A 24,531-nucleotide genomic window follows, 5' to 3' on the forward strand; every position below is an offset into this window, starting at 1 on the left:
TGCTGGTCCCCGCTAGCACACCTACTCCCCACCTATGACGTCATGCGTGACGGACAGATAGGGTTCTGCAAATGGCTTGTGGTTTGCTTCCTGCTTTCTCTGCCATCCAGGCCTGGGTTTTGGCTCAGCCCTGCTATTTGCTGGGGAGTCCTAGTCTGTGGGAAGGCCTCACCTTGGAACCTTCTTTCTGGACATTAGATCAAACCCTAACGAAATCCCCACCAGGAGCCCTTCCCATTTCAGACCCAGTTAAGTGGCTTTTGAGGAATTTTGTTTCAGTGTTTACTTTAGATATCTATTCATATACCATCAACTACTTTGGTTAGCTCAATACGTCTGCACCCCTCAAACGCTCCATTTTGCGGCACATATGTGGTCTCCAAAGCATTTGCAATTCACTTGTGCTGCTTGTTTTGCACCTGAACACGCACATGTGGCAAAAAACACGCTCGCTTTTCTGCTGCCAACGTGACGATACTGCAGCGCTGGATAGGCTTCAGTTTTCCTCTCTCTGGGTTCATCTGCCTTGCAGCCTCAATTCAGAGTTTTCATTTTTTCTTGTGCTTTTCAGTTAGCATTATGCAGTGGCAGAGATGACAGTTATTTTGAGCTCCCTGCACTGAGCCTCAGTAAAATTACTATGAATCATAAAAATGCAATTAAACAGTTCAGAACAACTAGTGCACCATTTTAGATGCCCTATTTTCAAAACCTTTTTACCTCAATCCTTATCCAGTTAGGTTACAGGATACTTACCATCAACTAGGACCACCAGATGTGGACGTAAAGCTTGGGTACCCTTCCTTGTACCGGATTGCTCTTCCCTCTGTGGTTCTTTCTGTGTCTGTTTAGTGACTCAAAACGGTGATCCAAATCAGAAGTAAAATTCTCAACTAGATGATTTTATTCTCATCACATAGAGCATAAACCTTTCATTTCACAGGCTAGTGAAACACATAGATCTTCCAGTTGCACATAGATGGTTTCTTAGCCTACTAAAAGGCTTTTATGCAGATGTTAAATTCTCAGTATGATAATACTCATAAGTCTCTCTTCCTGAAGTTTAGATTTAGCCTGCATTTCTGAAGTAAAGTGAAAACTTCAATATAGTCATATATCCTGACTACAATAGAGTTGTCCCCAACATGGAGGGATCATAGGAGAATGTGCATCTTCTTCCCTAGGAGTGGTAGAGTTGCTCTACCAGAAAGCTGGGATAATTTGAGCAATTACTACTTTTAGTCTCCTTCAGATTGTACAACTTGCTGCTCTTGTAATTATTCTCAGACCCTTTCTCTTGTTTTCTGAGTACAACCACCTACTGTGGAGTAATCCCAAAACACACCCTGGTTAGACCATACCTTACAGTACCATAGCCTGCCTATGGCCAATAATGGCCAAGGCCATAGGCACCGCTACCGAAAGATGCCATAGCACCACCATGTGTGGCCTCAGTGAGTGTAAAAGCAGCACAGCCTGCTGGCCACACTGATAATTCTGGCAGGGCCACCCTGCTTTTTCCACTCATAGGCATCAGAATAGGGGAGGGCCGCCGACAACAGGAGAAGCCTCATTGGTGGCAGTGGGACGATACATGATTTTCTTAACATTGCTCACCCCTGTGGTGCTGCTGCGATCCCCTCACTCACCCTCCCTACTCCTGAGCAATCGAAGGATTGTGGCCTTGTGGCACGGGCTGCTTCTTCATCTTCAGCTGTCCTCACCCGATGACGTCTTTCAGACACCGGCAGCCGGGAGGGAGGAAGCAGCCCATGCTGCAAAGCCACAATCCTTCAATTGTTCAGGAGCAGGGAGGGTGAGTGAGGGGATCACGGCAGCAGCGCAGGGATGAGCAGCATGCATTAAAATCATGCACTGGCCACCTGTGATGAGTGAGGGGATTGTGGGTGAGAAGGTGTGGGATGGGGAATAAGACTGCTGGGGACTGGGAGCGGACTGCAGAACAAGATTTCTGGGGCGTAAGGGGGCTGGGAGGGGAAAGGGGGCTTGGGAGTAAAACTGCTGGGAAGTGGAAGTTTGGAAGGGGAGGGGGAGGGGGACTACTGAGCAAGACTGCTGGGGAGTGGGGGGTCTGGGTGGGGAGAGGGGGCTGTGGAGGAAAACTGGGGGTGGGGTTTCTGGGATGAAGAGGGGTCTGAAGAGCAAGACTGCTGGGGAGTGTGATATCTGGGAGAGGAGAGGAGAGCAAGACTTCTCGGAAGTTGAGAGTCTGAGAGGGGAGAAGGGGCTTGGGAAAAGGAGTGCTAAGGAGTAGGAGGCTGAGGAGCAAGACTGCTGGGGAATGGGGGTCTAGGAGGAGAGCAGGGGCTAGGGAACAAATCTACTGGGGGCTGGTAAACCAGATGCTGAGGATGGGTATATGAGAGCCAGAGATCCTGTGCTTGTGCGTATGCATATGAGAGCCTGTGAGGAAGAGGGAGGTTATGTGTGTGAAACAGAGCCTGTGTGTATATATGTGAGGGGGGGGGGTATGAATGAGATTCTATGTGTGAGAAAGGGGCTATGGAGTTTCCACTTTCTAAGGCCCCATTGACCACGCTATGGATTTCAGCAGGGCCATGCTGCTTTATAGGAAGAGGAGGTACATGTCCTTCCCTGCTGGTAGGAGCCCAAAGTCAGAGCTAGGTTGGCCCCTATGGTCAGAAGTTGTTGCCTTGGCCATGGGAGCTGAAGAAGAAGACTGCTGCTACCTGCTGCTTCAGTGGAGAGTGAGAGAGAGCATATGTGTGTGGGAGACAGCATGTGTGTATGTGTGGGAGTGAGAGCATGTGATATGTGTGTGTGAGAGTGAGAGAGCATGTGTGTGTGGGAGAATGAGAGAGAGAGCATGTGTGTGGGAGAGTGAGAGAGAGAGAGCATATGTGTGGGAGACAGCATGTGTGTATGTGTGGGAGTGAGAGCATGTGATATGTGTGGGAGAATGAGAGAGAGAGCATGTGTGTGGGAGAGTGAGAGAGAGCATATGTGTGGGAGAGAGCATGTGTGTGGGAGAATGAAAGAGAAAGCATGTGTATGCCTGTGAGAGAGAAAGCATGTGTGTGTGAGAGACAGAGCATTGGAGCATGGGTATGGGAGACTGACCCCACTTCCTCTCTGCCAGCTAATCCATGGCAATTTTAGAGCATCTGGAAATCAAAAGTTCCCAAATACGGATAATGATAATGTGTCTGTTTTTCCATTGTTGCAGTGCATATAGAATTTGGCTTGTTGCAGTTTCCAGTCAGTTTTTGTACGTTTCTTTTTATACTGAGAGGGTCTATCTGTGTTTTGCATGTGTCACTGAAGTGAGGTGTTCCAGTAGTATGTTGTTTTTATATAAGGATCTATAGCAGCTTGGCTTGCTCTGTTTTACTAATAGGGGTGTATTGGTGATTTATGTCTGGTGTAATATTTGAAGTGTTAACTTTCATAAATAGAGTTGTTGCTGTTTGAGTGCTGGCAGTTAGTGTTGTTTTGATATAGAACATTTATTTCATTATAATTCTGTTTTCTTGTGGCTCTCTGAGAGTCATGTCTATGCCCAAGATGAATTACAGTATCCCTAATACCATATGAGTTCCAAGTGTCTCTTGCTTTTTTTGCAGGATTTTCTGATTGGCACCACAGCAGTGTATGTAAATATAATGTAGATATTGTAAGTGATATTTTTACCTCAGAGGACTATGCTTTGAATGCCATTTTTTCATGTAAAATCTGTTGTTATAAATGCATTTTTTAATTGTGGGTGAGGAAGGTGTGATGTGGTGTGGGTGCAAGGCTGTAAGATTTTCCTAGGGCATTACAATACAGACATTTAACAGAGTGGTGTCATATGTTGTCATGTGTTGTGTAGTGGGTGAGGGCACTGTTTTTCACTTAGCTATAGGTGCCACATTGCCTGGCTATGGCTCTGATACTATATCTTCTGCCAGCGGTGCCTGGAATCATCCAAGAAGACTGTGACAAAGAGTTATATGTGGACAAAGAAAGGTGCTTATCAGGCCTGAATTTGTCAGTAGGTACAAAATAGGCCTATGCCCGGGTTGGCAAGAATTTGGAGATAATAGGCTGGTTGAAGATTCATTGCCTCCCAGCTGCTCTGCATCACACTCAACAGAGAACAGTCCTCTGTTTCCTGCCACTCTTCTCCCAGGAAGCATGCAGAGAACAGGAGGAGGGGGGGTGAGGCTGCAGCAGACAGCAAAGAAAAACTGCTCTGCTCACTAATCTACCCCTCCCATCATGTCAGATGCAGGGTGGTAGGGGGCACAACAGCATCCACACAGTAAAAACCTAAATCGGTCACTGATGTTCATTTAAATGTATACAGAATTACTCTTGTGCCCGACACCTTGGTTTTATGTATATATATTACATATAAATGCACTCATTTTATTAAAAATATATATATTCTTTTTAAATAAGATTTGGGACATGTAAAATGCATTCTGCATTCTGTTCATTTTTGGTGGCTTTGTGAATGCACATATAACAGCATTTGCACACATAAACTTCAGAAAACAAATGGAACAAATGGGTATTGCAGAATAAATATGGAAAATTTTCTTTTGAACTGAAAACAAATAGAACATAATTTTTTTCCCTGGTCTCAAACCCTCGACGCCCAGCGAATTTTCCATTTATTTCTTTTATTTGGTTTTAATAAATGCAGATAACAATGAAAACATATAAAGGATGTGTTTAGGAAGACATTGTACAAGAGGCAGGCAGTTATTGTCTCCCAGCTTTGTGATCTCTGCTCTGCATACCATTCGAATAACGATGCTTAGAAAATAAACCAACTCAGAAAAAATGCTAGTGATAACATTTGTTTTTCATTACGTGAGGCCGCTCTAATATAAACAATAAAGTATGTGTTTACATTGCTCTGGAGCAGGAACCTGAAAACATTCCTCCCAGGCTGTATAAACTTAAGTATCTAAATATTTCAAAACAATTTTTTTTTATAAACCTAGATTAATGATTTTGAAATATAACCTAGATTCAAGATATTAAAAGTGCCTCATGAGAGGCACCGACATAGCTGAAATAGAACTAAATCCCTTAAAAAATGTGATACTCTTCTTTTGTAGCATATACCCTGCTACTTAACTTTTTATTTTTTTGATAAGGAATGTGAAATTAAATTCAAGGAATCTCTTAGCTACCTGATGGTAATAGAATTTCTCTACATATATTAATTGTCTGACAAGTATTTTCAAAACAAGTATTTTCATGATGTAATGGTTTATTTAAGCAGCCCTAAACAACTAGCAAAAGAAAAAAAGATCAGAGGGGCCTTTCTGATATTACAGGCATGAAAACGTTGTAAGTTTATATTTCATAAATATGCAGAAAACGTATTAGGGTTTGAAATTTGATTTTACCTATGCTAATGCTTTACTGTGATCCAGCCATGATTGGGTTAGCAAATGTGGATATTTGTTTCATTTGAAGCCATCAGCAATGGGAGGGATTTAATTGACCATAGAGTCGTTGCATCTTTCCCCAGTTTGCAAATGCCACCCTTATGCAGCCAACGTCCACAAAACTTATGCTGCATCTTTGAGCGGTGAAAAAAAGCCTACCATGTTTTTCGATTTAGTCCCCTAGCTTTTTTATTCCCCCTTTGACTTGGGCTCACAAAGATATCCAAATGCTGTTTGCTTGGTTTTGATCCTCAAAGTAACTTTTCCCATCTGTTTTCCTTGAACAAGCTTCAAGTTTATCATTCAGCATGAGTCATGCTTCAGCGCTATAGTATGTGGTAACTGTGAGTGACTTTGCATTGAACTGGCACCTTGAAGGAAAACATGAAGAACTCACTAGGTGCTGTTGTCCCACCAGCACCGTGTTCACTAACCATTGTACAGCGCAGTGTTATCAAACAATATCTTTTATCACATTTGGAGATGCTGCTTATCCATTTTATGATCTCGTGTTCACATGTGGTTCTCATTTTGAAAAGTAATAAGTTGACTGACCCTTACCACTTTTCTGTATTTTCCATTTCTCTTTGCTCTTCTTGATGACCCAGTTGTTCATTTTATTCTTTTGCTCTTTTATTTCTGTAATCCCGTTCCCCGGGGGCAGACTGTACACCGACGGGGCCATAAAAGAATTTGATAGTCTCTTCGGGGCTGGATCATTCCGGCTAGCTCTTACAGAGTCTGTTCATCCTTTGTTAGTGGGGGAAAGAATTACTTTCAGGACACAGTGTGTCAGGGATGACCTTCCTACACATTCTCTCGTTGCCTGTGTTCCCTGGGAGAGGGATACATGTCCTCACTGTGTGTGTAGTGTGTGCCCAATAAATACGCTGGAGCCACTGGAATAGTGTCAAAAATCAGTCTTTACTGTTGCAAAAGTCAGACGAAATATGGGAGAAAACTTAGTCCTCAGCAGCACCGAATTTATCTCTTGTTACTGTTCTTCCCCTCTATCTGTGCAAGTGCCTGTTACCAGGGGAAGGGAAACATCTACCCTGCAGGCCGTGGTTAAGCGGAGTTCCCAGGTGGGCAGGGTATCCTTTAGTTGGGCAGGAAAACCGCGTCCAAAACTGGTAAAAAGGTTAAATTGCTGTGTATGCACAGAGAATCCAAAACCTCTCTCTCCCAAGGGATGCAGACTCCTGATGGGTGCCCTCAACTATCTCAAATGGTTCTCCACTCACAGTTAGTTGATCTTCAATATTCTCTTTATCTCTGATGAATCCCTGATGGGAGGGATCCACTCCAGAAGAAGCAGCCCTAGTTGTTCCTTCAGATGGGCAGGAAAAGGGGCAGCCAAAAACATTTCTTCCCAGATCTTTTCAAAAACAATTTATTTTTTCCCCAAAACCAAGAAGGTCCTGGCACCAGGTTACCACCTTCATATTCCCTAGCCTGAGACTCCCAGAGAAAAGGTCCAGAGGTCCCACCAGGGTTCTTACAAATTAAAAGTCTCTTTAAGCCCAAAAATCAACCTGAGAAGCAGACCCTACCCAACAGGGAGTGGATAAACAGGGCAGATCCCCAACTCAACTGGCAAACTCCCAGCAGGGTTTGCTGGAGTCCTCAGAACAAGCCCAAACATCCAACTTAGGAAAAAGTTCCTAATACCTCCAACACCTTCAAAAGAGGTATTAGGTATTAGGATTTATAAGAGGCTCTCAGGGGAGAGCCTCTTATAAATCCTCACAAAGGAGGTGACCAATCCAGCTTCCTCAGAGGGATGGGTTGTATAGAATTGTGCATTCCCCTCACTCAGTAACCTATACTGCACTAATTGAAACTTGAATATCCAGGGTCATACTAGTAATGCAACCAGAGGGTTCATTACACTTCATTATGAAAGGATGCACACATTGCTTTACACTCTGTTTCATCCTATTCACAGTAGTTCATCTTTACATGGCACATCCAGTCTAACAATAATAAGGAAAAGGTACCAAACTAAGCCTTGATGTAATAAAGGGCCTCATTTTCCAATATCGCATTGGTATCGCATGCGATACCAAAAAGGGGTGTACCTTATGCTAATAAGCATGTGTATCGTGAGTTGCACTATCACCTATGCGAAAGGCTGTTATCGCAAGTTGCACTATTAGCCCAATTTGGGCTACATTGCCGGTATATCATGAGAGAGAGAGAGAGACTTGCCATAGTGTCTCCTCCCTTGACAGGTATTTGTATCCCTATGGGAGGCCCACCTAGTAACCCGAGGTGAGGTTTAGGTATTAGTGTAGGGGTTAGGGGCCACTTTGACATTCAAAGTGCGACGTACAAACAGAACAGTGGTCTCTTGTGAAGATTTGATGACCTTCGGAGTGAGGAAACTCACTCCAAGATGAGATTTGTGCAATGTTCTCTCCACCTAGCTTGATGGACTCTCTACCTGGGTAACACCGCCCCCTTCAATACCCACCCTGAGTTGAAAGTGCCCCTCTTAAAGTGGGAGATAGAGTGTCAGATTGTCTCTTTTTCTCTCTCTCCCCCCCCTCCCCCCAAATATGGTCACTTATGCGAATATGCACGTAAAGGCTGCACATATAAGCGTGGCAGGTATATTTTAAATGATTTGCGTGTACTTGCACGCACATTATAAAATTAAGCATATCTATGCTCATGTGCCCAATATGCACTTTTAAGAGCTCATGCACACTTCTTTTAAAATTTACTTGTTAGTCTCTTGCAGGATCTTTATCTTGTTGGTCTCTATGCTATCCTGGACATAAAGTGACTCCCTGCCACCAAATTGCTCCTCTCTATCATTGCAATATAATTTGTACCCTGGTATCCTCTTTCCACCATGTCTCTGAGATGCCAATTAAGTCTATGTCATCATTCACTGCTATACACTAACTCTCCCATCTTACTTCTTAGACTTCTCGCATTAGTATACAAGCATTTCAAAGTGTGTTTTTTGTTTATATTAGCATTCTGCTTTTCAGTTGACGGGGATAAATTGGAATCTTTTAGCTAAGGTAATTTTGGACTACTTTTCTTATTATTGGAACCTCACTGTTGGGATGCCCTAATTCTAATGCATCATTAGTATCCTTTGAAGATACCTCTCTCCGAACCATGCGCTGCTGAGCGACTGTCGGCTTTCCCCTTTGTTCTAGTTTAAAGCTGCTCTATCTCCTTTTTAAAGGTTAGCGCCAGCAGCCTGGTTCTACCCTGGTTAAGGTGAAGCCCATCCCTTCGGAAGAGACTCCCCCTTCCCCAAAAGGTTCCTCAGTTCCTTACAAAACTGAATCCCTCTTTCTTGCACCATCGTCTCATCCACGCATTGACCAGAGTGCGTCATTTTATCCACAGATGTGCTCACATTTTGTGTGTAAACGTTACTCCATATGCAACAAGAAGTACTGTGCACAAAAATTGTGTGTGTAGAACAGTATGCACCGCTTATCGCCCTCTCATGGAAATCCTATGCTAATAAGACATTAACTCATATTTTTATAGTGCTGGAAAATTTACTCCTGGTCAGAGGTGGTGTAAAGTTTCCAGAACTAATGTTTGTCTATGGGCAGAAGTAGGAGTTCTGGTGCCAGGATCTCTAGTTGATATTTTACAGACAGAAAATATGCTTTGTACAAAAAAGCATGTCTTCTGTGCATAAAATGTGATTTATGTGCAGAAATCGTGTTTTTCTCCGAGAACAAGCAGGATACTAGTCCTTGTACATGGGTGACATCATTGGATGGAATACTGATCTGGAACGTTGATCTCAAAGATTCTAGAACTTTCAAACATGCTTTACTGAGCATGTGCAGCTGTAATTATCACCTTGCCCCCTAGGCAGAGTCCTTCAGTCTCTTTTTTTTCCATGGAGCCCAGAGGTTGTGGGAGCCGTGTGTGTGTCACGGTATTCAGCTTTGCTCTCTCCTCACAGTTTTTGTAAGTGATTTTTTCTAGAGCTGCAGCTGTTTTTCTTTCCCTTACCTTATGGTAGTTTTATTTTATTTTCCTTTTTTCCTCTTCTTTCCACTGTCTGCCAGCTGCATGGCAAGCCTTAGCCGCTGTGCAGCCTGGCAGAGTCTAATGCTATCCCTTATTAATTAAATGTTGTACCTGCAGTTTGTTATTTGTGTCCTCTCCTTGCTCTGACTGTTTTTTTTGTACCTTTGTCAGGTGCTTGCAGAACTGACAGAATGCAGCCCGTGGATGATCCATGTAGGCCGCTGAGCCTGGGGACTTGCCTGGGTTGGTTCAGACAGTGAAGAGATTGAGGACCACACCACACCATTCCTGTGGTGGGGAGAGCTCATCCTCCCTACATTCAAAGGAATTAGTCTCCACAGGCAGGAGCCCTGGACGACGTAGCCTCCCCTTCTGTTTGCCTATGATGGCAGTGCAGTCTCCTTGTAAGAGAGGGTGAGCAGGAACCTGGACAAGCAGCTTGCTGCTGCACTTTTGGTGTCATGCCCAGTAATGGTTACCCATGCACATCAGTGAACAGTGCATCGATAATCTGACATATCGATGTCAGGACCGTGTAGGGGAACAGGACTGCCATGGAGCACTATGGCACCATTGACGCCATCAATGTGCCAGGGTACCATCAAGATATGTGACTGCCCTCAATACCGTAAGGGCCTTCTGTGCCACAGGCATCTGTGGTCTCAATGCACCAGAGTCATTGAGCGCCTTGGGCTTCGATGTGACGGAGTAGCGGCTCTGACCTCTGATGTCGGGGACTAGGACTGCCATCGAGTGCCATGGTTCCCCATGACACCATCGGAGCCGCTCTCAGGGCCATCGGTACCTTCAATGTCATCAACATCTGTGATCCCATTGAGATATGTGCATAGCTTCAATGCCTTGGCGGTACTTGGCTTTGATGCAGCAGTCACCCTCAATGCCTTCAAGGTGCATGGCCTTGATGCCAGGGCCGGCCTCGAGGCCATCGTGGTGAGGAGCTACCTCGATACCATCAACACCCTCGATGCCATAGAGATGCGGGGCCACCATGGAGGCCATTGGGCATGTTAGCCAACAAAGCCATTCGTTGCTGCTTTTGACGATGTCAAGCACCATCAACGAGGCACTGGGATTGCCATAGAGCACCTTATTCGCCCTCGAGACCATAGACTGATAGGGCCTGAGAGCCCTTGCATGCTACTGAAGCCCTTGGGCAACAGGGATTTTGGCCTTGGATGGACTTTGTGCTGTCGAGCGCTGGGGTCGTCATCTACTCAAGGCACCTTGGAGCGCCAAGGCATCCGGTGCCTTCAAAGTTCCTTTGAAGTGTCCAGACAAGACACCAAAGGGCTGTCTCATGACTGGTTACGGCTATTGGGCACCATGTATGCTGATGATCTTGGGGGGCCTGAGTTGCTGGGATCGGAGGGGCTTCATGCACCATTAGTGTTAATGAGCGCTAGCAAGGCTATCGTCATCCAGAGCCACTGACAAGGGATGCCATCAAGCTCATGGTATTGATGCCCTCGGACGTTTAGGTGAGCTGAGGGGAACCATCAATGGTGCCAGCAGTCATCGGTTCCTTTGTGGACCGATGTTTGTTTGGGGGCTGCAGAAACTCTGCCTGCAGGTGCCCCTGACATCCACGGTACCACCAATCCATCAATGCCTTCGGGCACTGGGGTCTCTATTGGTGCCAATGGGCTGTTGATGCCCTGTGGCCCTGGGGATGAAACTATATACCGTCGAACCAATCAAGACATGGTCAAGTACTGTTGAAACTCTAGGTGCAGCATCATTTGGTTCCATTGATGCGATCCATCTTTGGTAAGTGTGAGAGTGCTTTGGGACCTACAGGCGCCGACACCAAAGTGGACACCAGTGGACGCAGTTAGATGCCACAAGACATGGCCGCAGAGCACCAGGGGCACCAGTGGTTGCCGTGGATTTCGCTGCTTCTGTTCCATGAGGGAAAAAGTGGTGAGCCATTCCCAACGCAATTTCAAGGGCTGTGTCCAGCCTCTTGGAGCGTTATCAGGTATTGAGGGTATCATGGGGGTGACGCCATAGAATGCCACCCACCATCAAGCCTTAATCAGAGCACCAGTGATACTAGGGAGCTGTCATCACTCTGTTCCTATCCACTCCATTGGGAGTTAGTGTGATAGCAGAGCACAGCATGTGCAGTCGGGAACGGCAAGGCATCTAGTCCAAGCACTTCGGCGCTGGCATTCTCCCTTTTTGTGCAGTACACAGCCATGCCAGGGTTCTGCCATTGTTGCGTTAAGGTATCAGCCTCCTTGTCTGTTCTGCAACTGGCGAGGAAGGTGCCATTGCACACTTTGTGATTGCTATTTGGCAGCACACTGCCATCAAAACTAACAGGTGGTGCTCAGTCCTTGCTCTGCCATGGGTTCGTAGGTGTGCCGCCACCCTGTAGGATGAGATACCAGTGTATGAGTACTAGTGTGCTTTTACAGCAGAGGGCACTACTCTTCCAGTTGCACTCTACTATATCGTGGGGGAGAGGGGTGTTTCCTTCGTAGCGAGCAAAACAGGTTGTGCATTGTAGTCATAGGATTGACCTTAAGAATGTGTCCCTGGTTGAACTCCTATGGGAGTCATACTAGGAGAGTAGTGTTGGGAGTATTCTCCTTCCTCAGAAGAGGAATATGTTTTTTGACCCCTCCCAATTTTGAAATCCCTTTATTGGGAAGCCACAGGGGCTTCTTCCCTTGCAGGGATATCGCTGAAATGGAGCCTCAATTCTTTTAAATTGGTATATCTCCTTGTAAGCACGGTCCAGGAGATAGCAGCGGCAGTCATTGGGGCATTTTTGCTGGGATCCCTCCGTTGATTACCATGGTGGCCTAACCCCCCCCCCCCCCCCCCCAATCTAAGGGTGGCTGCAAGTGGAAGATTGGTTGCTTCTGAACCTCAGCGATCACCTGGAAAAGGTTTTTTGGGATCATGAGGGCCCGATTCCTGTTGCTTTCCTATCCCTTCTGGAAAGGAAGATATGACTGGGTTTCCAGGGCGACCCTTATGGGTTGTCCACCTCTACAAGGGATATTCCTCGTTCTCTGTTTTCAGGAGAAGGGATGTCACTATTTCTGACTGGCAGTTCCTTTTGGTTCCTTGCAGGATCTGAGAGTCGGTCAGGTGGTAGCACTCTCCTTAGGTCATCCTATAGCACAGCAGGTCTAGTTCATGAGGGAGCCATTCCAGATTCAGTCTCCCCATTGTTCTAGGAGTTTCCTCTTTGGACTAGCTCCCCGGAGAAGGTTACGGGTTTCTCCCATCCAGGAGTCTCCTTTGATACCTCCCTTGATTACCATGGTGGCCTACCCCCCCCCCCCCCCCCCCATCTAAGGGTGGCTGCAAGTGGAAGATTGGTTGCTTCTGAACCTCAGCAATCACCTGGAAAAGGTTTTTTGGGATCATGAGGGCCCGATTCCTGTTGCTTTCCTATCCCTTCTGGAAAGGAAGATATGACTGGGTTTCCAGGGCGACCCTTACGGGTTGTCCACCTCTACAAGGGATATTCCTCGTTCTCTGTTTTCAGGAGAAGGGATGTCACTGTTTCTGACTGGCAGTTGCTTTTTGTTCCTTGCAGGATCCGAGAGTCGGTCAGGTGGTAGCACTCTCCTTAGGTCATCCTATAGCACAGCAGGTCTAGTTCATGAGGGAGCCATTCCAGATTCAGTCTCCCCATTGTTCTAGGAGTTTCCTCTTTGGACTAGCTCCCTGGAGAAGGTTATGGGTTTCTCCCATCCAGGAGTCTCCTTTGATACATCAATTGATTATAATGGTGGCCTACCCCCCCATCTAAGGGTGGCTGCAAGTGGAAGATTGGTTGCTTCTGAACCTCAGCGATCACCTGGAAAAGGTTTTTTGGGATCATGAGGGCCCGATTCCTGTTGCTTTCCTATCCCTTCAGGAAAGGAAGATATGACTGGGTTTCCAGGGTGACCCTTATGGGTCCCCCTCTTGATGCCTGGTTGTCCACCTCTATAAGGGATATTCCTAGTTCTCTGTTTTCAGGAGAAGGGATGTCACTGTTTCTGACTGGCAGTTGCTTTTTGTTCCTTGCAGGATCCGAGAGTCGGTCAGGTGGTAGCACTCTCCTTAGGTCATCCTATAGCACAGCAGGTCTAGTTCATGAGGGAGCCATTCCAGATTGTTCTAGGAGTCTCCTCTTTGGACTAGCTCCCCGGAGAAGGTTACAGGTTTCTCCCATCCAGGAGTCTCTGATACCTGCTAAGCTCCATGGGCATTTTTCGTGGAGCACCACTATTGCCAGTCATTCTCACCTGTGGGACCCTACCTCAGTGAGGAGGGTTCTAGTCAATCTAATTGGCAAGTATGCCTTTCTACCTATCACCATATCCAAGGCTGAGGGAGTTGGGGGACGAAGGACTCCACAACAGAGCTGCTACTTTTTGGTTGCAGTGGCTTGCAAGCTATACATCCCCATTCTAGGGATAACCCTGCCTGCAGACAAGGAAGTCCTGATTCATGCAATGGTTGTTGCATTTACTGTACTGCATGCTTCCTTGGGGGAAGTATATGTGATCATGGCAGAGATATTAATACCTAAGCCAGGTTCATGGGCGGTCTGTTCCAAGATCACACTGACCCTGCCCTGGTATTCTTAGGGTTTCCAGACCGGTGAAGAAATCTTGGGTTTGAACTTGCGGCACCCCGGCTTCCTGTCTCTTGGTGGAGTATTTCTGGATTTCTTCCATGGGGGATTCACCCTCAATTTCAGCTATTCAAAGCAGGTTGAGGGCTCTGTTTTGGTGAGTAACTCCCTACTGGAATCGGCAGTGAGTTATTAGTTCGGGGGCTGAGATATATAATCTAGCGACTTTTTCTTACCCCCTACAATCCAGCAGTCTGTCTGCCTCCTTGTGTTCTTCGCTCCTTCCAGTTAGAATGTCTAGGGGAGGGGAAGAAAAGCTAGGGTATTCATGGTATATCTTAGTGTATGCCTGCAGGGAAAGAGACACCACTTTTCCCCTATATTTTTGCCAAGTTTTGGCCAATACTGCCTTTAGCTTTTCTCACTTCTCTAGATTGTGGAAAGTGCCTTCCTGCTCACCTGAACTATCCTGTAGACAGGATGGATAGCCCTGTCCTTGACATGGTGCAATGTGGGTGAGCTTCAGACCTAACTTATCTCCCTGCTTGTGGGTCTGGTCTAGTAGTCCCATTCAGGGATTGCCTTTCATCCCCTGAAACTCTTGATGCTGTCCTGCATGGTCAGCTATGGTATTTTGGCACATAGAGTCTGTCATAGACCCTGCCGTTATTGCTGATTATTCTTCCAAGCATTGCTTGGGTTTTTCTGCCCATTGTGCCTATCAACCAATCATAGGTGCACTTCTGCAGATGCACCCTGTCCTTCAGATGCCAGTGGACCACAGTTTCTTTCTGGGGAGCTCTTGGGCTCCAGCTGGGTTGTCAGTTGTCTTGGAACACTGAAGGAAACTATGACGTCTTCGTCCAAGTGTCCTCCTCTTGTTTACATCTCTAGACTTTTCCTGGACCTACTGTCGTCATCAGGGTTTACTGATCTGAAACCCTGCAGGTAATGTTTTCCGTGATGTGGACTATGTTTCTTGCTGGCACTCACATCACTCCCCTGCCTTAGGTGTCTCTGTTACACATCGGGGTTTTGTATCTGTCTATTCTAAGGTTTTTGTTTTATAGAACCCAACTCTTTCCCACCTAGACTTCTTTGCAGGTCGGCTGCCTCACAGGCAAAGGGAGAGAGATGATGCTTTCAATACTGCATGGTTTCCACTTTGTCCTACTCAGACAACCTATAGCTTACGAATTATCCATGTGTGAGGACTACCATCCTGCTTGTTCTCGGAGAAAGTAGAGTTGCTTACCTGTAACAGGTGTTCTCCGAGGACAGCGGATTAGTCCTCATGAAACCCATCCGCCTTCCCTGGGAGTTGGTTTCTCCTTATAAGGGCTATATCATGGACTGAGGGACTCTGCCTAGGGGGCAGGGTGATAACTACAGCTGCACATGCTCAGTAGGGCATGTTTGAAAGTTCTAGAATCTTTGAGATCAAAGTTCCAGACCGGAGCTCCATCCAATGATGTCACCCATGTGTGAGGACTAACATCCTGCTGTCCTCGGAGAACACTTGTTATAGGTAAGCAACTCTGCTTTCTATGCTTGAAGCCTTTTCTTTGCACACTTTTCCTGGTTTGTGTGCATTTTTTAACTCCCAGTATGTTAAAAGTAAAACAACAATTAACTCATGCATTAAGAAACCATGCGCTGAATTTCGGCACACAGTTTTAACACTCGGCTTTTAACATCGGCCCTTAATGAGGAGAGTTTTCAAAGCCATTTATGTGTATAAATTGGATATCTGAAAATCTCTTCCCACTTCCTTGGGGAGTATTTTTGTTGAGATTGGAAAGCTTTGCACATAGATTGTATTTTCACATCTATGCACATTATTTTCTTGTAGAAAATGTAGCCACACAAAAAGGTGGTGCAAAAGTCTACAGGTACTTTGCACCCACAGCAAGTTTGAAAGGAAAGTATACACCTGCTTAAGTCTTTGAAACTTGGAGCAGAAAGTCCATTCTTATGGGTGTTAAAGGTACTGATACCTGTCTGACCCTCCCAATGTTATCTGTAGTTTTTATTGTTTTGATATTTATTTATTTTATTTATTTATTTCAGATTTTTATATACCGGCATTCGAGACAGCAGTCACATCGTGCTGGTTCACATAAAACAGGGGTGCATAGTAAACATAACTATAACAATGGTGTTGAAAAGGCAGTTACATATAACAGGGTGATAAGAACTTGGCTGAGAAGGAAGAGAAAGGAAAGGTTATTAAAATTCACACAGGTAAACGATAGATATGATTGTTTTAGTGTTTATTGTAACTTAACTAACTTAACTTAATACTACAGGTAGGTTATAAATATTTTAAAATAAAAAAGTTCATAGATAAAAAGTACTCACAGACTTTGTCCCAATTTCCCACAATGTTACCTCACTGTTTTTGCACAAAAGAGTTCAAACACCAAGAATGGATTTGATAATTCAACTTTCCTAGCCCATGCTTAAAGCCAATACTGTAGGTAGGTACCTGTCCAAGATGGCTTATAATAAATTGGTACCTTAGGCAAGAGAGAACAACATGACTTGCCAAAGGTCATAAGAATCATCAGCGGGAAAAGCAGGATTTGAATGCTGGCTTCCCTTGTTCTCAGCCCTCTGCTCTAACCACTAGGTCACTCCTCCATAGTATAGCATAGTAATACAAAACTAAACTGACTATCCTATACCAAACAATTGTCCATCTGCCAGGACCAGTATTCACTCTTGTGTTCCTTAAGTATGCTAATTCCTGATGAAGGTTCTTTTTTTTTTTTTACATCAAAACATTAGAACTGTTATTTTCAAAGTTGTGGTCATTTTAATATGGAGTTTCACTTGTATGACTTTTTGAAAACATTTTCTGGAAGCAATTTTGGTACCGTGATGTTCAGTCCTTCCAAAAACACCAAATTAGCTAGGAATAAACACTTAAATTTGCAGTTTATAAACCCCTAGAATCAGAAGCCCTACTCATAATGGAACTGGATGACTTTGTGGACTGGCACAGTCTTCACCTGTAGGTAACTGGTCAAATTTGAATCAAGTTGATAGTGACTAGAAGCCATCACCATCTGAATATTGTTTGATGGTCACAATCTGTAGTAGATATTTTATATCTTTTCTTTAAAACATTTATTTGTTTTAGCTGTACATCACTTTGAGCAGATTTTCAATCTGGAAAAGCAGTATTTAAATTTGTAAATTTGATCTAGTTTCCAGTAGCAAGGTGTCCATATCACTAAAAAAGAATCACAATTTGACAGACAGACCAAAGACTGAGTAAGCGCAGAGAATGAATTTCTCTTGTCACCCTCGGGGGGAACCTTCCAGAGCAGTTTTGAGGCATATTGTTAAAGCGCTATTGTAAAGCTTGAGCTGCCACATCCCATGTGGAAAAATTTAAGATGTTTGCCACTGTTAATCTGGCACCTTTCATTAGTACAAATTTCACTCAAAAGATGGCTAACAGCAGCACAGCTTCTTTCATCCAAAATACTAGTAACTTAACGCTGGACTCATTCTGGGCAAAAGGGAGAAAAGAAACATGGTAGACTGCGCATTCCATGCTTTTTAAAAATGTTTTATATATTTAAATATTTCAGTCTATTACCGTCAAAAAAAAAAAAAAAAAGGTAGAGTCCAATATGACTCAGCTCTGGGCCTGATATACCAAAGGGCTTTTGCCATTTTGTATCTATGGGGAAAGACTTAGTGGACAGGTCCTGTTACGGTTAAGTGGTGTTTAGGTGGATCCTTGGGTACTGTGGCAGATGACCACGCCCATGGGGAGGAGCCCCATGAGGCGTCACAGTACTGGGCTAAATGCAGATGCACAAACACAGTTAGTTCTTTATTAGACAGCTTGAAGTGTACCACCAGAGGTGGCAGTAGTGAGGTAGTCTGGATGTAGCAGTCTCAGGACCCTCGGCAGAGGGGACCCTTCTCACCCCGTTGGTATAGGGGAATTCCGGTGCAGGTTTCCTAGCAAGGCAGTACTGTGGATGTGATAGACTGAGAGTTAGATTCAGTGGCGTAGCCAGAATTGATTTTTTGGGTGGGCTGTAGGCATGCAGGACTACTAATTGTTTTCTTACTGATAAATAATGCCATATACTGCACCCTAGAATGGCTTTCTAAGTAATTTGCAACAGCCATTATGCATCATGTATGAAACTTTAAAATAATTGACTTCAATTATTTCAAGCATTAAAAATTCCTTATTAATCAGAATTTATTTTATATTTATTGCAGTTTATAAATGCACAAGTATAGAAAACAATCAGATCCAATCATGTAATAAAACAAAAATTAGTGTATTCTTTCATGAACCATCTTTGCAGAAAACCAGAAATCTTCATAAATACAATAAAATATAATTAATCATCAGAACAGGTGCAGCACAGAGCTAGGGCAATTCACATTACAACTAATATGAAAAAAAAAATTCAAATTCTGGTGTCACCTCAGCAAAAAATAACCCTCCACTGCTATTTTGTGAAGTAACACAAACTCTTGCAAAGAAAGAGGCATCTAAAACCTTGCTATAGAGTCACAGCACTGACTCTCAGGATTCAAATAACAGCAACCTTATGAAAAAAGCTGCAATGCAAATACTACACCAGGCCCTAGAACATTAATACATCACCTACTGGAATAACAGAACAAGCTGGTCTACTATTACAGAGAAACTATATGCTAGAAATACTGCATTTCTGTCACAAACAGGCAAAACTGAGACTGACCCTTACCTAATATAGAAATAAGAGACTATAAATTAGAAACAGAGAAACAGAAACATGCAAATAAAACCAAAATAGAAAGCCTGAGAAACTAAAATTTCTGAACAGTGGAATACTTAAGAAAGAGCAAAATACAAAAATATAAGAAATGCACATTCCCAAAAATGACATATTTAAATTGCTCATAATAATAAGGCTAAAGTACCACAGATTATCAACAAAACAAATCACAGTGAATTACGTTTTTTTGTATCATTAAGTAGATTCATACATAGGCGTAGATGTGAATGCTATTCAGCATAACTTTTTACACCAGTAGTATAATCATGGGTCAGAAATGAATTTTATATGCTTAATGAATCCAAAGTGAAAAGAATTCAAAGTTGATGTAGCATGACATTTCTCATTGTATTCATTGTTGCAGAATTTCTTAACGCATCATAGGATTGACAACATTCAATTTCTTAAGATAATTACTTACGCATTACTTCCATGTTGGTGAAAATGCCGCAAAAATCATCTCACATACATTCAGCCCCTTGATGAAGGCAGACGCCGAAACACGGTCAGTATCGGGCTAGTACACCTCGAGCCTTGTAACATCTTTAACTCTCAGGCATTTCTTCACATGCAAAAAAAGCTAAGTAGCTACATTATCTTAAAAAATTGAATGTTGTCAATACTATGATGCGTTAAGAAATTCTGTAACAATTAATACAATGGGAAATGTCATGCTACATCAACTTTGAATTCTTTTCACTTTGGATTCATTAAGCATATAAAATTCATTTTTGACCCATGATTATACTACTGGTGTAAAACGTTATGCTGAATAGCATTCATATCTATGCCTATGTATGAGGTCTACTTAATGATACAAAAAAAACGTAATTCCCGGTGATTTGTGGTACTTTAGCCTTCTTATTATTACGATTTTATACACTACTACCTGTCCATAAATTTTGAGAGAGTGGTTGTGTTGCTTATATTTACCGTATTTTCCGGCGTATAAGATGACCCCCAACTTTTCCAGTTAAAATATAGAGTTTGGGATATACTCGCCGTATAAGACTACCCTTCTCTGTCACTACATAACCATACTGTATGTGGTACCCAGTATACAACAACCAGCCAATCACGACAAGCGATGTACCTTACCGGTGATTGGCTGGTTATTGTATACAAATCCTGCTTGGATTGGTCAGCTCTCCCTGCTTGCCCAGCCCTCCCTGTCTCCAAGACTATCAGAGCGGTAAAGCATCCCTCTGGCCCACCCTTGTATCCTATTACAGGTCCCTCCTTCTCTGCCTCTCAGATCTTGCTCCTGAGGACTGCAGTGAAGCGGCGCAGACGTGCATGTGCGAGATCTGAGAGGCAGAGAAGGAGGTACCAGTGATAGAGATGTGAATTGGAACCGGAATCGGTTCTGATTCCGGTTCCGATTCACATCGTGTTTTTTTTTCGTCCGGCCCGATCGGGTTTTTTTTTAATCAGCTGCGCCCGAGCCGATAAACAAAAAACCCACCCCGACCCTTTAAAACTAATCCCTCAGCTTCCCCCACCCTCCTGACCCCCCCAAGACCTGCCAAATTAATTAAATACAACCCCCACCCTCCTGACCCCCCAAAGACCTGCCAAATTAATTAAATACAACCCCCACCTTCCTGACCCCTCCAAGACCTGCCAAATTAAATTCAACCCCCCACCCTCCTGACCCCTCCAAAAGCTGCCAAATTAATTACAACCCCCACCCTCCTGACCCCTCCAAAACCTGCCAAATTAATTAAATACAACCCCCCACCCTCCTGACCCCTCCACAAGATCTGCCAAATTAGTTTTCTACAACCCCCCACCCTCCTGACCCCTCCAAGTCCTGCCAAAAGTCCCTGGTGGTCCAGCGGGGGTCCAGAAGCGGTCCGGGAGCGATCTTCTGGACTTGGGCCGTCAGCTGCCAGCAATCAAAATGGCACCGACGGCCCTTTGCCCTTACTATGTCACTGGGGTCGACCAATGGCAGCGGTAGCTCCTGTGACATTGGTCGACCCCAGTGACATAGTAAGGGCAAAGGGCCGTTGGCGCCATTTTGATTGCTGGCAGCAGACGGCCCAAGTCCAGAAGATCGCTGGACCCCCGCTGGACCACCAGGGACTTTTGGCAGGTCTTGGGGGGGGGGTTGTAGTAAATTAATTTGGCAGGTCTGAGGGGGGGTCAGGAGGGTGGGGGGTTTTGTTAGATTTTTATTTTTTTTTATATTCGCTCCATAAGACGCAGACATTTTCCCCCCACGTTTGGGGGAAAAAAGTGCGTCTTATAAAGCTAAAAATGTGGTAATTATTCACCCTATAAGATGACCCCCGGCGTATAAGACGACCCCCGACTTTTGAGAAGATTTTCAGGGGTTAAAAACTCGTCTTATACGCCGGAAAATACGGTAAATTGCTAACATCTCAAAATAATTTTTTTTTTTTACCTTTGTTGTCTGATCTTTGTATTTTTCTAATCAGTTGGTCCTGGTCTCTTTTTCCCATTACACACACATACATGCTTTCTCTCACAGACTCCCCCTCGCACACTCACACTCTCACTCTCATATGCTCTCCCCTCACACACACACAAGCTCACATTCTCTGCAGACACACATACAAGCTCTCACTTTCTCACCCCTCCCCAGGCTTATATTCTTATGCACACACAGACGCATATCCAGGCACCCATTCTTACCCACAGACATAAACCCAAACTCTCATTCTCACCCACAAACCCATGCTCCCAGTCTCACCCACACATACACACATTTAAGGTCCCATTCTTACCCACACATACACATATTCAAGCACCCATTCTCACCCACATACACAAACCCAGACTCTCATTCTCACCCAAATATACACACATTCAAGCTCCCATTCTCACCCACATATTCAAGCTCCCATTCTCACCCTCACACAAACCCAGGCTCCCATTCTCACCCATATATACACACATTCAAGCTCCCATTCTCACCCACACATAAACCCAGGCTCCCATTCTCACCCACATATTCAAGTTTCCATTCTCACCCACACACACACCCAGGCTCCAATTTTCACCCACACACACACACACTCAGGCTCCCATTCTCACCCACACATACGCATTCAAGCGCGTGCACAGCTTCCGCTTCCTCCCCCCAGAGCAAGAAGATCAGCTGGCCTCTCCTGCTGCCACCGGCCTCTTGCTATCTTTGGGCTGTACGGCCCACCGATCTTCCTGCTTGAGGGGGGGGGGTGAGGGGGAGGAAGTGGAAATTGTGCCCTGTGCTTCAGCTCCCCCTGTTCCAAACAGGAAGATCGGTGGGCCGAATGGCCCGAAGATAGCAGGAGGCCGGTGGCAGCAGGAGAGGCCAGCTGATCATCCTGCTTTGGGGGGAGGAAATGGAAGCTATGCATGGCGCTTCTGCTCCCCCCCAAACAGGAAGATCTGTTGGCCATATGGCCGCAGCACTGCTTCCCCATGCGTGCCATGATGGTGCGCCAGGCATGGGTTCTCCTGTTCGCTGTCGCGGGGATGGGATCCCACGACAGCCTTGCAGTTCCGGTGCCAGTTGGGTGGGCCTGGGTCTAAATTGGGTGGGCAGCTGCCCACCCAGGCCCACCCGTGGCTATGCCACTGGTTCTATTACTCACTAGATGGTTGCTGTAGGTATGCGATTCCACCAGGTTGAAGAAGATGGTACAGGCACCGAGGCAGGGAGAGCAGGCCCTCGAGGAGTGAGTACCTGATCTCTGTAAGGCACCTGAAATAAAGCAGAGGACCCCCGAGGAGCAGGTACCCAGGTTAGCAATACCCCGAAGGGCAGAGAGAGAGCTTCCAGCGGCAGCACAGAAGTGGCAGAGTAGTTTAGACCAGCCGAAACCAATCCTTTGCCATCTCAACGAGCTAGCAACTTAGTACAGGCTATATACCCGGATGGCGTGACGTCAGAAGAGGGGAACGCCCCCGAGGTTCACGCCAATGCTGGAATAAAGACGTGGGTGGCGTGTGCGCGCACACCCTAGTATGCCCTTGGGAGGAGCATGGTGGGAGGCAGCACTATAGCCATTCCAGGGACGCCGGAGAGGTCGGCTTGTAGACGTGGCGGTAGCCATTTTCCCAAGGGAAGCGGGAGGAGCCGTGAACAAGGTGAGGCAACGGGGTGAAACCGTCTAGCACCAGCGGATGCAACAGGTCCACAGAATGTATCATTCACTAAGACGTAAGCCAGAACTACTACCCCTAGGTTTCAGAAATAATAATTGAAGTAGGCAAGGCTACAATGATCCTCTGCTAGTACATTACTGGTACAAAGCAAACTATAAATCCTTCCATTCTCTGATGTACATGCTTCATCCATAATGAATACAAATATTTGTTTCTGTAAAAAAGCAAACAACAAATCTCTGATAATTAGATTTTAGGCCTGGATTCATCATTCTTTGCAGAACGATGAATCCTGTGAAACGGGAGGCGGGCCTGTGAAAGCCCGCAGCCTTCGCACCACGGCAGTGCGCCAGCTGCCGGCTTTCGCACCAAATAGCGCCACCATGAAAGGTATTGCTATTTGGTGTGCTACTGCCGACAATAATGTTAATAACATTATCGCCAGCAGCAAAGCCACCGCCGACTCCTCCCCTCCTTTCCCGGACTCCTCCCCTCCCCTAATTTGCATTATATTGCTTGCAAAAAGACCCTTTTCGCATGCAATATGGCCTTATCGCGTGCGTTAGGGCCCTAACGCATGCAATAAAGCTTTAGAAAATAACGCCCTTAGTTTGATAATCCAACGTTTCAGTGGTCTGTCCCTTGATTTTCCCATAAAGATCTTGATATATAAAGCTTTTTTTTTTTTCCCACATAGACGTAGTGGGAGAAAACAAAAGCCATAGTAATTCAAACCCAACGTGAGTTTAAGTTGTCACTTTCCTTCTGTTATATCTGTAAGTAATTTTAAAACAAAAAAGAAGGATTAGGAGAATGTAGTGTTTAAATGTAATGGATAATTAATGGAAATCTTGCTTCTGATACTCGAGTGCACATATATTTTAGCACAGTTTTTGTAAATCACCCTTACATGATTGTGAATGATTCCTCCGTGATATGGAAATTTGAAATTAGTTGAAGTACTGGATGACATTAAAAAAAGGGAATCGTGTGTTGCTTTTGTCTTTCAGCTGCTAAAGAGAATGTCATTACCGAGGTATAAAAATGCTGAGGGAAATGTGGACGAGGATGAAGCTGGGAGTGGAGACTGTGATGATGAAGACGACTGTGTTGGTGGGGGCTCTGGAACTGGAGGATTAAGAGTTAAGAATCAACTCCGATTTTTAGCAGGTGACAAGAAAAATGACCTTCATTTTGGCTTCTTGCTTGGAAAGTTCAAATACTTGCTCTTAACCATTGAATGTGTTTTCTTGTTTATTTATTTGTTTAAAGACACTGAATGTATATTATTATATTATTTCAATGCCATAAGGGCACCTTCAATTCCATATGGAGAAAGATATTTTTTTAAAATCATTTTCTTTTCCTGATACAACTTTTGCAGTTTCTGTGGTCTTGCATTATCTTTAGATTGTGTGCTGATTTTTCTTTTTTTCCCATTAATCTGAAGTCGTTAGAGCATTGGTAGGCCATGCTGCAGTACCAGACAAGTGGAGCTCAGCAGGCTTGGCCAGGTTTATTGGTTCATTTTGTATATATTGTACTGTCATACAGCAGAAGA

General features: G+C 44.7%; 1 protein-coding gene across 4 annotated transcripts in view; it reads left to right on the forward strand.

The window, feature by feature from the left end:
• GPC3 (glypican 3) overlaps positions 1–24,531 on the forward strand; it is an 883,509-nt gene that overhangs the window by 728,926 nt on the left and 130,052 nt on the right. For 3 of the 4 annotated variants that reach the window (XM_029606666.1, XM_029606665.1, XM_029606668.1), the window contains one exon: positions 23,981–24,140. In XM_029606666.1, coding sequence (XP_029462526.1) covers positions 23,981–24,140 — 160 coding nt within the window. The remainder of the gene's footprint in view (positions 1–23,980; positions 24,141–24,531) is intronic. The other variant, XM_029606667.1, reaches the window with a different exon arrangement.

This window comes from Rhinatrema bivittatum, chromosome 6 (genome assembly GCF_901001135.1).
Source record: "Rhinatrema bivittatum chromosome 6, aRhiBiv1.1, whole genome shotgun sequence".
Lineage (NCBI taxonomy): Eukaryota > Metazoa > Chordata > Amphibia > Gymnophiona > Rhinatrematidae > Rhinatrema > Rhinatrema bivittatum.